This window comes from Nuphar pumila, chromosome 15 (assembly GCF_984573655.1).
Source record: "Nuphar pumila chromosome 15, dmNupPumi1.hap1.1, whole genome shotgun sequence".
Lineage (NCBI taxonomy): Eukaryota > Viridiplantae > Streptophyta > Magnoliopsida > Nymphaeales > Nymphaeaceae > Nuphar > Nuphar pumila.
This window is the reverse complement of record NC_143263.1, coordinates 66,590,942-66,603,332: the sequence shown is the minus strand read 5'-3', so window position 1 is coordinate 66,603,332 and position 12,391 is coordinate 66,590,942. Positions and strand designations below refer to the sequence as shown.

Below are 12,391 nucleotides of genomic sequence, written 5' to 3'. Positions count from 1 at the left end.
CTCTGCTTCATTTTGGCGCCTCCCCTGACCTCCTAACCCTGATGGGTCCTATCCCCAATCAACATATGGGCTATCTGAGGTTACCCCGTCTTCCTATTTTTCTTTAATTTCTCTTCTTTTAGTCCAAACTACGTAAAAAACGCATTTTTTAACCAATGCAGGATCACCCACCTGAAAATTCAAACTCAATTTGATACAGTAAGTCAAATACATTGGCACACAGATTGCCTTTCTCCTGATTCTCTCGCTCTCTCTACCTCTTCTGATTTCGTCATTGCTCACCGTGTTAGTTCTTTATTCGAGTGAAATCATCCTTTGCGTAGTTAAATTTTCGCATCCTGTTGACGTTTTCTGTGAGCTCTATAAATTCTGAGATGTGGGTGTTGCAGTTTGCGATTGGTTTAGTTGGTTTCTGGTGTCTGGGGAAAAATGGGTTCTGCTCTAGTCGGCGAATCGTTCGCCTATATCTTCGTTCCGGTGACTGCGATCATCGGAATCGGCTTTGCTCTATACCAGTGGTTTCTGGTGTCCCGAATTAGGGTATCTCCGGATTCGCGTCAACCCTTGAATGGCGGGCCTTTTGAGGGTCTGTTGGAAAACGAAGCAGAAGAGGGTGTGGATGGCAAGGCAATTGTGTCTAAGTGTTGTGAGATTCAGAATGCCATTTCTGTAGGTATGAACAGCTCACTTAGTTTATATTTGTCAACTGTCAGGTATATTTTGGCCCTCCTGTTCAATTCCTCAATGGTTAGCATGTTCTTTGTTAAATATCAGCTCATAAATTTGAAGGTGGTGTGATGAGCTAGTTCAGCAGATATTCTGGTTTTTGTTTTTGCTTTTTGCTTTTTCTGTTTGCCTCGTCTATGAGAGCTCTGAGTTGATACTGTTTACTTCCATACAGAAATATAACTATTTCCATTGATGCTTTTAATTTTTTGTTTTACTTGTATCGTGTCATTAGCTTATAAGGGTATCTTTCTCTAGCATTCAATAGTCCTTTTTCTTTACTGTGTAATCCCATGATAAATTTTGAGAACTTTTTTACCTTGTTTCTATCTATAATTCTTATTTATATGAAACAGGTAATTGCTTCTAGCCTTCTGGCTATAATAAGTTTTTAGTGAAATATATTATATGAACGAAAATGAAAGGAAAAACAATCATGATTTTCTGTTATAAATGCTGTTAAATGTCTTTAGCTTAATTCATCCTTGGACAGTTGGACTAGTCTCCTGCCACTGTTAGACTTGCAATTCTTTCTTTCTCGCAAATTTTTTCTTTCCCAATTTTCTGTTTATGGGCCATACTGTTGGTGGTCTGGAATTTAAAGACAATGATGTTATGCATATTGTGCTATAGTTCTACGATGAAGTGTGTGTTTCTATAGCTTCTAGTTTCTTGAAAATGTTTGCAAATGGGTGATACTTGAAAATTTTCAAGTACCTGTTTTTGCCCGTCCTATGTTCTATGTGAATTGTTTGTGAAACACATATATAGATTAATCAATTCTATTAAATTTTATATCATGAAACTTTTCTTTTTTACCAGAAACTAGATATTTGCTGAATAACTAGTTATTGTTACTATCGTTAGTCATCTGGTAGCAGGTAGAATATGAAATGTTTGATCGCTTACAACTTCATTTTCAGTTTCTGAATCTGGCTCTTTTCTGCTATTTTGTAGGAGCAACCTCCTTCCTGTTCACCCAGTACAAGTATCTTTCTGTTTTCATGGTTGTTTTTGGTGGAATTATATTCTTGTTCCTGGGTTCAGTCAAAGGGTTTAGTACGCAGTCGGAACCATGTGCCTACGATGAACAGAAGCTCTGCAAACCTGCTCTTGCAAATGCATTATTCAGCACCGTTGCTTTCCTTCTGGGTGCATTAACCTCTGTGTTCTCTGGTTTTCTTGGCATGAAAATTGCAACATATGCAAATGCAAGGACGACTTTAGAGGCACGAAAGGGGGTCAATAGGGCTTTCGTGGTAGCCTTCAGGGCTGGTTCTGTTATGGGATTCTTGCTTGCTGCTAATGGATTGTTGGTGCTCTATGTTGCTATTTGTTTATTTAAATTGTATTATGGGGATGACTGGGAGGGGCTTTATGAATCAATTACTGGCTATGGTCTTGGTGGTTCCTCAATGGCGCTTTTCGGCAGAGTAGGGGGAGGAATATATACTAAAGCTGCAGATGTTGGTGCTGATCTTGTTGGGAAGGTGGAGAAAAACATTCCTGAAGATGACCCACGAAACCCAGCTGTAAGTTTCTTGGAGCTCCTGTCATTCTCCCCTAGAATTTAGCGGGTTTTCATGAGTTTATAGTAGTCCATGTGATATATTCTTGCTAGTCTTTTTTGTCATGGAAAATTTTCCATGGGCTTGTCATTCCATTCTTGTTTTTGTACTTCTGAACTTTCTCTGTGACCAGTGTTGGCTATTCATGCAATCTACGAAAATAAAGGTTTTGTTAGAGTGCCACTGAGAATTTGTGATGCAATTTTTGTCAAAGTATTCTTCCTTTGTTTTCTTTGGTTTTTGCTTCATTATATCTCAAAATTTTCCAGTATCTGCTTTTCCATTTTCTGGCATATCAAATTTTTTATAGCTTTTTTCTGTACAATCTGCTGCCATCAGATGTGGCTGTGTATTCAACTTACCTCTTTTACTGGTGATATGCAGGTTATTGCAGACAATGTTGGTGACAATGTAGGAGACATTGCAGGGATGGGTTCTGATCTGTTTGGCTCTTATTCCGAGTCCTCTTGTGCTGCCCTTTTTGTTGCTTCAATCTCATCATTTGGTGTTGACCATGACTTCACTGCTATGTCCTATCCCCTGATCATCAGTTCTATGGGTATCTTGGTTTGCTTGATCACTACATTGCTTACTACGCAGGTCTTTGAGATAAAGTCTGAGAAAGAAATTGAACCTATGCTGAAGCGTCAGCTTATTATATCCACCATATTGATGACTATTGCCATTGCTATTGTTAGTTTTATTGCTCTGCCATCAAGCTTTGAATTATTTGATCTTGGAGCAAAGAAGACTGTGAAGAACTGGTACTTTTTGGGTGATTGTGTTTCTATCTATAGCTTTTACATAAGAAAGCTGGTGATGGTTTCATATCTATTGTCTCATATTCTATGGTTTACAGGCATCTGTTCTTCTCTGTTTCAATCGGACTATGGATGGGCCTAATCATTGGGTATATAACGGAGTACTTCACAAGCAATGCTTACACGTAAGACAAGTACATATATATTTTTCTTGCCTATTTAGGAAGTGGTGTGAACGGGCTGGCTCAGTTCAGATGTGGGCGTCATTGAATCTTAATTAATTAGACTTAGCCTAATGGGTTTGGTAACTCAGATTTGGAGACAGATAAAGAAAGCCTTTATGATATCTGGATCCAAGTAGGTGTTAGCTCTTTCTGAATATGGCTTTACATATAAAGGGTTTTGTATGTTATTTGGATCCTGATTTTCTTTGGATGTGAAAATCCCAATCCAGGTCCCACCATGTGGCAGACTGGAACACACTGGATCTGGAAGGGGCTCACTGTACACGTAGTCAGTAATTAGTTGCTTAGGGTAACCAAATAAAAATTCATTGAAGAGAGAATGGACCAGAATGGACCTATTCAAAAGATTATATTTGCATGTCTTTTTTGCTTAATTTGAGCATGTAGATGTGTTTATCAGTTCTTGTTTACTAGAAAACATGCTTTGAATCAAATAATTTTTATGAAAAACCCTATTTTTTTCATTGTGAAGTTTTGGTGCAATGTGGGCTGTCTAAACATAAAAAACATCTAAACTAGTATATCTTTTCCACTAAATAAACTATAGAGATCACATTTGTAGGGTCAGAAATACAGAGCATGCGATAAGTTATTAAAATACCAGTAGGGTCCATTTGGCTCATTATATATATGTGTGTGTGTGTGTGCGTGTGCGCTTTAACGAGAAAATTTGACTTTCTTATCGACAAGTTTTGATGCAATATGAGCCTTTGAGTTTTTATCATGCTAGCAAGAAAACTCCTCATCTAATGCATGCTTTCTAGTAACTAAGCTATATACAATACATCTGTAAGTGGAGATTAAGCAAACACCTACAAGTATGCTTTTTTTAAACTGTTTAGGATGACTAGGACTTACGACCTCTCTCTCTCCGTACATACATATATTTTTATTTAGTTATTCTATATTTATCTGGAAATTTTTAGTGCTGTATTTGGTGCTTAAACCAATTGTGAACAAAATCTTTCAGGCCTGTGCGCGATGTGGCTGATTCCTGCCGAACTGGAGCTGCAACAAATGTAATTTTCGGGCTGGCTCTGGGTTACAAATCAGTAATAATTCCAATTTTTGCAATTGCAGTTGCAATTTATGTTAGTTTCACTTTGGCTGCAATGTATGGAGTTGCTATGGCTGCTTTAGGAATGCTAAGCACAATAGCTATTGGGCTTACAATAGATGCATATGGTCCAATAAGTGACAATGCTGGTGGGATAGCAGAAATGGCTGGAATGAGCCACGAAATCCGCCAACGTACTGATGCTCTTGATGCAGCCGGGAACACCACTGCTGCTATTGGAAAGGTGAATATTTGATTGCTTAAGTTGGACATAATGAAACTTACCCATAAGTTTTTTTTTATTCATCTTTCCATAACCTAAACCAGCAGAGAATCTGCAGTTTTCAACACTAAATGATGTGGAGTATATTTTTGAGTTCAGGGTTTTGCTATTGGATCAGCTGCACTCGTGTCCCTCGCTCTGTTTGGAGCCTTTGTAAGTCGAGCCAGTTTAAAGACAGTTGACCTTCTATCTGCTAAGGTTTTTATTGGTTTAATTGTGGGTGCTATGCTTCCTTACTGGTTCTCATCAATGACACTGAAAAGTGTTGGAAGTGCTGCTCTGAAAATGGTTGAAGAAGTTCGCAGGCAGTTTAACACTACCCCAGGGTTAATGGAAGGCCTTGTAAAGCCTGATTATGCAAATTGTGTGAAGATTTCTACTGATGCTTCACTTAGAGAAATGATTCCACCAGGTGCACTGGTCTTACTCTCGCCACTGATTGCTGGTACTTTCTTTGGAGTGCAAACTCTTTCTGGACTTTTGGCTGGTGCTCTTGTTTCTGGCGTGCAGGTACAAAATTACAAATGCATACATTCCACTTTATTTTTTTTTCGGGATATTTGCTCAACAAAATGCTGATATTTCACAAATATCCATAATATGACATGTATCACAATTTTTTCACATAACTGAAAGCTTTCTGAGGTTTTAAAAGACATGATATGAGTGTTCCTTTTACTTCATGTGTAGTATTCTCCAAGACTTTTCATGCCGCCTTCATTTTCTGGCTGTTTTTTCTCTTTGTTTCTTTAGCATTCTTTGTTTTTGTTTATTTTTACATTTCTTGGAGAAATCTGTGCCACAAACCAACAAAATTTCAAATATCTCGATAAACTTTTCAGCAACAAAAAACACCCTGTAATTTAGCTTGTCAATAGATTGGTTGATCTTGATTTCATCTTAGGTACGAGAGTTATGAAATAGAAGTGCTAAATGCAATATGGGGAACTCAAAGAGCCAAAATTAGTCCTGTTATTGTCTTCTTTTAGGGCATTTACTTTATGCATGTATATTTCTTTACAAATCTTATTCTGATGATAATATCTGTCTTATTTACGCATGCAGGTTGCAATATCAGCTTCCAACACGGGTGGTGCCTGGGATAATGCAAAGAAGTATATAGAGGTATCCTATCAGTTGCTCCTTATCTGAATTCTGATATCGTGAATCAGATCTACCTGATTTTTTTCCTCTATAGCAGATGTCTGGTTTGCCTGAAGCTTATTATTCTTCTCTTTAAAAAAACCTCCAGTTCTCTTACACGTTCTTTCCTTTCAGAAAAGATTTAATAAATGCCAAACAATTCATCACAAATGAATTGCTGTTCATTGTTAACACTTCAAAATGCTGCATCCATTATCTCCATCTTGACATTTCTTTCTAATACGGCATTATGTTTCTCAAATATCCCCATCAGAACCTGGTAAATCAGCCTGAAACACTGTCACATACTTGGATATCTACTCTGAAATAAAGTCATTGATAGACAGTACCTCATCATTTTTTGTTTTGGAGTTTCTTATTATGGTTCTTCTGGATCCATATCTCGTGTTTTAATTCTTTGAACATCAGAAATCTAATAATTACAAGTTGACATCCTGCTTTTGCTTTGATGTAGCTTTCTAAACTAATATTTTCTCGCTTTTCTGCTTCTTGCTGTGAAATGCTGTCATTAATGCTTGGGTTTTCATGTCTAGGCTGGTTCAACTGATCATGCTAGATCTTTGGGCCCAAAGGGTTCAGATCCACACAAGGCTGCAGTTATTGGTGACACAATTGGTGATCCGCTAAAGGATACTTCTGGTCCATCTCTCAACATTTTGATCAAGCTTATGGCAGTTGAGTCATTGGTATTTGCGCCATTCTTTGCTGCACATGGAGGGTTGCTCTTCAAATACCTCTAAGTTTCATGTTTGCCCTTTTTAGTTGTGCTTCAAATATAAGAGTCCTGTTGTTCCTTTCTTGGGATAGGAGAGTCATACTTTTTTATGTATGCTACTGATAAAGAAACACTCTAGCTCACAGCGGCATTGCCAAGTGTTGATGAGTTTGTTCTTTTTCCTGTGTGAAAAGCATTTTGGTCTTTAGAAATTAGTGGAAAGAAAGTCACTGTTGAGTTTGTGATCCAGAGACATGTACTTCATAATAAATGTTGCAGTTTTCAGTTTCTGCCTCTATTAGAGTTTAAATTTTAAGTTTTCAATTCTGTAAAACTTATCCAATTTCAAGTTTCCTTTGCGCAATAGTTCTTTTCAAGCCTGCACTGCATTTGTACGCCTTATACTACTTGAATAAAAATCACGTTCGAAGATGATTGTATCTGAGGGCTAACTGGAAGTCAGCTAAGGTTAGTAGTACTTTATAGGGACTATGATTGTTGGAAAAAATGCAATAGTTCTAAATTCTAATGCATGATCCTTGGATCTTGTTCTCTTTTAAATAAGCTAAGGTTAGTAGTACTTTATCAGGACTATGATTATTGGAAAAAATGTAAATACATGTCAAAAGGTAATGAAAGTAGTTAATAAGGGCGCGTTTGACGCCAGGGGAAAAGTTCCGCTGGGGGAACTTCCCCCTCTTTTCTAGTGTGGCCCATGTGCCTCTTACCAGTGATGCTATTACATGCAGTCGCCTGATATTGTTTTTTTTCTCCTTTGTTGAGCTGAGATATTGTAATTCATTCTGTTGCAAGTATTATAAATTTGGCACTTTAAATGGTAGATGATGGAGAGGGGAGGGGACGAATACCAGACGTGAACCCAACTCCATTAATCTCTATTTATATCAAATACCATGCCATAACTACTTATTACATACGGCACATAACATAGTATAATTGCAGATCTGATGTCGGCCAGATTGTATTTCTCTCTCTCCCAACCCCCATTGCACAAAGGTCCACTCATACATGCATGGCACATGCAACAGAGAGAGAGAGAGAGAGAGAGAGATTCATATTTGACAAGTATCTTCCAGAATCTGTATTCGACATATATCACACATTCATTTTCCCCTTGTTTTTAAGTAATAAATATGAGGGCAAGGCACCCACAAGGGCTCTGCTCATCTGGTAGAGGTGACTTGTGAATGCCACCAAGTTTACGGGGATTTCAACGAGCTTGGAAGCCGCCGAGGGCATCAATTGCTGCAAGGTTAAGGTTGGGTATACTCCTCGGGGGATCTCAAGGGTTTTACCAACCGGATACATGAGGGCAAAGCTTGATGATAATCTTGAGTCGATTTAGGGGTAGCCCCATTGTGATTCGAAGCTAAGACACCTCAGTCAGGATAATATGATTCTAACCAGTCCACCTTATCCGAGCTATACCCATGAGAATTCATATACATTTGATGAATAGTACTGTTTAGAAGGCAACTAATCCATATCTTATCCACCTTAGCTCATTTAGGGTCTCATTAAAAAGAGACAATAGGTGTTTCATACATTGGGCAGCACCGAAGAGTTTTAGCATTCGATTCATGCCAGCAGTTGACGGTTGAGAGTGAAACGGGATCAAGGGCATGGTTGCTTGCATCTCATGTGATTCGAATTCACATGTGCTTCCATCTCATGTGAACGAGAATCATATGATTTAAAATCATAGGGTGGACAATGTGATTTGGAATCACATGAGAAATGAATAAAATGGGCCTCGAACACGATTCCGAATCTCACTGCCTGTTTTCTCACGCTTGCTTGAATGTGGGAAATGGGGCAAATTTTGGTCATACATCTATTAGCTTGGTCGTTGATATCATTGCACAAAAAAAAATTGAAGCTGGTATTGGTAGAAGCTTCACAGCAGGATCTGGGAAATTTTTTGAATAACCACCAAAACTTGTCCTAATTAACGTATCCACCAGAGTTTTTCATTTTGCAAATACTACCCAAACTTTTGCCTTGGGTTAAACAAATAGCACCCATGAGTTGAGTCTCATTAAACTTATATGTCAAAATGACTAATTTGCACATTCAAAAATAACTACAGAACATTGTAGTTTCAACCTCTTAAACTCATACCTCTCTCGACTTCATTTCAAAGAATAGTAGTGATCAAGAAATAAAACCTTGTCTTTAGAAATCTTAGATGGTCAACATTCTCTAGGGTTAACATGATAATTTCAACTTCATAATCAACATTAAACCAATACGAAATCAAGGATGGTAGAGAAATGAAACATTTGCTTAAAGGTGGTAAAAGTTTGGTGGACTTTGAAAAACATGGAGACTATGGTGGGTACAATTTGATTAAGATATTTTGTGGCATTTGAAAGATACCCATCACTAAAACCATGCTCTTGTCAAGGAATTTTAAAGGTGAACAAGGTGAGAGTAACCATTGCATAGGATGCTAAATCCATATCCGTTCAACATGTCAACATATAAAGGGTGAAATATAGGCATAAAATAAACAAACTCTATCGTATGTTTTGCTCTTAGCATCTGCATCACCACAGACAAAAACCAACATACAGCCTCAGCAAAAATCATGGAAAAAGTTTCCAACATAAATTGGACAAAAAATACTCTATGTCATGATATGCTGTAGTCCATAGATCATATTTATGTGTGAAATACCAGACCCAACAATACATTGTGATTATAGTTTCAATATACTGAACATGGGCAAAAATTGAGGGTTCTGAATCGGGGTCGCCCACAATATCCAACTCCACCATGAAGCTTGTAACAGTTCATGCAAAAATCATTTTGTGCCAATTCTTATTGATCGGAACCTTGCAAGTTAGATTGTCCATCAAGTTAAGATAACTCAACCGAGTTGGATCATGAAAAGAAATATGAATATATCCAGTTATTATCATGTAAAAAGATCAAACACTTATGCTAGTGAATTGTTTGCTTACTTGATTTTAGTCAAGCTCTAAAACATGGTTAAAAAACATTAATAACTGGTGTAAATGCTTCCGCCGTTCTTCCTTCCTAACATCTGTTATTTTTCCAAACCTTTGAGGACTTCCAGTTCAAAGTCTAAACTCATGTAAAAAGTTAGATGGCCAATAAGAGCTTGGCCTTCATTAATGATTGATCACTTTATCATTATTTACAAATAATGTTAATTTAATTGTTTGCTTTCCAGTGTAACTGAAAAGAACTAAAATGAATTATTAGATTTCTGCATTCACAATTTATTGTTGTTAACATTGCTTATTATTATTTGTTAAGGCTTCTTTTGTTTTATTCCCATTTAAAGGAAAGAGTTTACATGAGAATGGGTACGAATTTCTAAAAAATCCTGCCAGCTCAGCCTTTACATGTGAAAACTTTCATAGAGGGAGATATGAAAGGATTTACATATAAAAAGTGGCAGGTAGTGAAAAGAACTGGGGCCTACTTGTGCCAGCATAACACTTTCCCATCATGATGATTTGATGTTTTTCCATTCATAGTGGGAAAGGATTACATCAGGGTTTTTAGCTCAGCACTTTCCCAAGAAAGTTGGATGAAACAAACAAGGCCTTAATGAATTTTTTGCTTTATAAATATGAAAACCCCAAGTACCTAACTTGTCCAACCACCGAGTTGACTGAACCAACTCCACCAAACAAAGGGCTTTCCAATGCTGATTTCTAGTTTTGCTGACTATTATCTGAAGGAATAATAAGGATCAACCGAGATACTGCACCACTTTAAACAATGTTAAACCAAGAGAAGAAAAAACAAAGTTCACAATGAAAGCCAGGGGAAGGAAAAACAAAGTTCCCAGAATCCAAAGGCCACTACTATCTGATTTGGTTGGTAGAACAAGGACAAAACCATCTGGAGCAGTCGGATACATTTCACAAATCTGATCATGGTGGATAAAAAATTTCATTAATTCCCGGGCATATAAATATTCATTTTTTTTAGAATAGCAAAAAACAGATGGAAAACAAAATCACACTCATATTAGAAGGAAATTTTATATTTCCATTGATGAAATCATGAAAAAACTCCACAAATGTCAAAAGTACAACAAAATCTGTAATGAACCACACGGTCTCAATAAATGATGCCGAAAATTCATCAATGCTAGGCTCAATAAAATTCAGTCAGGTATAGGAATCCCCAGCCATTTGCATCTTCAATATGTATTACCATGACTTCTTGGATCTGGTATTAGAGACTGCAATCACCCAATTGTATACCTTTCTACTTTTCTTCAGCATGACCGGAAAGAAAAACAGGCTTCCAATGACTTGACAGGATTGATGAAACAGGATGCTTTGAAATGTAACGGTGCTTTCTATAAAGTCGTGCATTTTCAATGTATACAACAAAAAGAATATGCATGATATTTTGACTGGATGGAAGGCTCAAACTTTTGATGAAGTACCCTTGTTCGGTTCTTCATTCCCACCTGGTTTTGCTAGTTATGCATTGTCTGCTGAAAGTGTTCTACACAGAAATAATAATGGCAGTCACACTGCTTGATCTAACCATAACAAAAATCAATATTACTTTTTTAATAGCAGGTATGGACATCAGAACAAGGTGGCCACAATTTATAGATATTTAATATTACTTTTTTAATAGCAGGTATGGACACCAGAACAAGGTGCCCACAATTTATAGATATTTAAGGAGCTCCATAGGGTTCCATAAGTAAACTTATTTTTTTGCTAGATGAACAAGCTGAAACTTCCAACTCTTATGCTATTTCGTGCAGGAACCATCGTTCTCTTGTTTTTTTTTTCAGATCCAAATCTGCATAGTGCATGCCAAATGAATTTTTATTTTCATATGTTTGCATGGGATTCACTGAACATTGCTAACTCTAGACACATCTAGGATCAAAATGCTCACACAATATTACCAACACAAAGGGTTTCCAGCAATGTTGTAAGTATTGATTCGTAGCGTATTGTATAATATGCTACAACCTATGTCACATGGGTACGGGTACGACATGGTAATTCCAAAAAATGTGGGTACAAAGACATGTTATATATATTAAATACATATATTACAACACATAAATACAAAATTCATAGAATCAAATTTCAACAACAATAACTTAATTTATCATTTAACAACCAAATTAACTAGTAACATCTAACAAGATTAGTTTATTCAAAATTCAATAACATGTAAGAACTGAGAAGCAACAAACAACTAACAAATTAACAATTTAAGAAATAAGTTATAACAAGCTAATTAACAATTTCGCGTACATATTTGACTACATGAATATAAAGTAAAAATGTATATCTAAATTTTCAACTAAAATATATAAAGTACACATTTATATTTAAAATGAAAAATGAATACAAACTGAATATAAAGTATACAGTTAAATTTTAAACTGATTATAATATCTTTTATTAACCACCTTGGGTTGGGGGGGAAGGGGGGAACCCCACCGAAATCAGGTCCTTATGCAAAAACCGACAAAAATACAATTAAATAAACCCTCATTCTAACCCTAGAAAAAAAAACCCAAACCCTCATTCTAATAGGGGGCATATTTTACGATACACAGTTAGTGCAATTTAAGTTGCATTGATTTCGATTTATTTATTTTTTTAACATGTAAGACCACTCGTTCCTAAAGAGCTTGAGAGTGATTTGGAAGTGAAAAAAAAAGAAGATGATTATGATAATCATGGTTGACATTATCTAGTTCATTTTTGTTTGAATTTTGAAAAAACATGATTACGTAAAAATTTTAAGCATTGGAAAACACTTTATAACTTTGTTTTCGTTTTGTGAACACATACTATTATGAATCTTGTGACATGTTAGCTTATTT

The 12,391-nt window shown here is 36.4% G+C and overlaps 2 protein-coding genes across 5 annotated transcripts in view; one reads left to right on the top strand and one right to left on the bottom strand.

Moving 5' to 3' along the window:
• Window positions 1-398: 398 nt before the first annotated feature.
• On the top strand, window positions 399-6,815 carry LOC149815500 (pyrophosphate-energized vacuolar membrane proton pump 1-like). Its single transcript, XM_089988932.1, has 8 exons — window positions 399-673; window positions 1,684-2,258; window positions 2,679-3,058; window positions 3,154-3,240; window positions 4,271-4,601; window positions 4,740-5,150; window positions 5,706-5,765; window positions 6,338-6,815. Exons 1-8 carry the CDS (start codon window positions 430-432, stop codon window positions 6,542-6,544), a joined length of 2,295 nt encoding a protein of 764 aa, XP_089845058.1. The 5' UTR covers window positions 399-429; the 3' UTR covers window positions 6,545-6,815.
• Window positions 6,816-9,192: 2,377 nt separating this feature from the next.
• The window catches only part of LOC149815499 (histone deacetylase 6-like), a 41,114-nt gene continuing 37,915 nt past the window's right edge, over window positions 9,193-12,391 (bottom strand). For 2 of the 4 annotated variants that reach the window (XM_089989374.1, XM_089989376.1), the window contains one exon: window positions 10,552-11,037. In XM_089989374.1, coding sequence (XP_089845500.1) covers window positions 11,013-11,037 — 25 coding nt within the window. In that variant the 3' untranslated portion in view covers window positions 10,552-11,012. Of the gene's footprint in view, window positions 9,378-10,551; window positions 11,038-12,391 lie in introns of those variants that run through there. The other 2 variants (XM_089989377.1, XM_089989373.1) reach the window with 2 other exon arrangements.

Excerpts from the sequence above, each read along its gene's own strand:
- LOC149815500 (XM_089988932.1), top strand. The coding sequence starts at position 430 with ATGGGTTCTGCTCTAGTCGGCGAATCGTTCGCCTATATCTTCGTTCCG. Across the intron at positions 3,241-4,270 it reads TTCACAAGCAATGCTTACAC|GCCTGTGCGCGATGTGGCTG; the intron begins GTAAGACAAGTA and ends AAAATCTTTCAG. Across the intron at positions 5,151-5,705 it reads CTCTTGTTTCTGGCGTGCAG|GTTGCAATATCAGCTTCCAA; the intron begins GTACAAAATTAC and ends TTACGCATGCAG.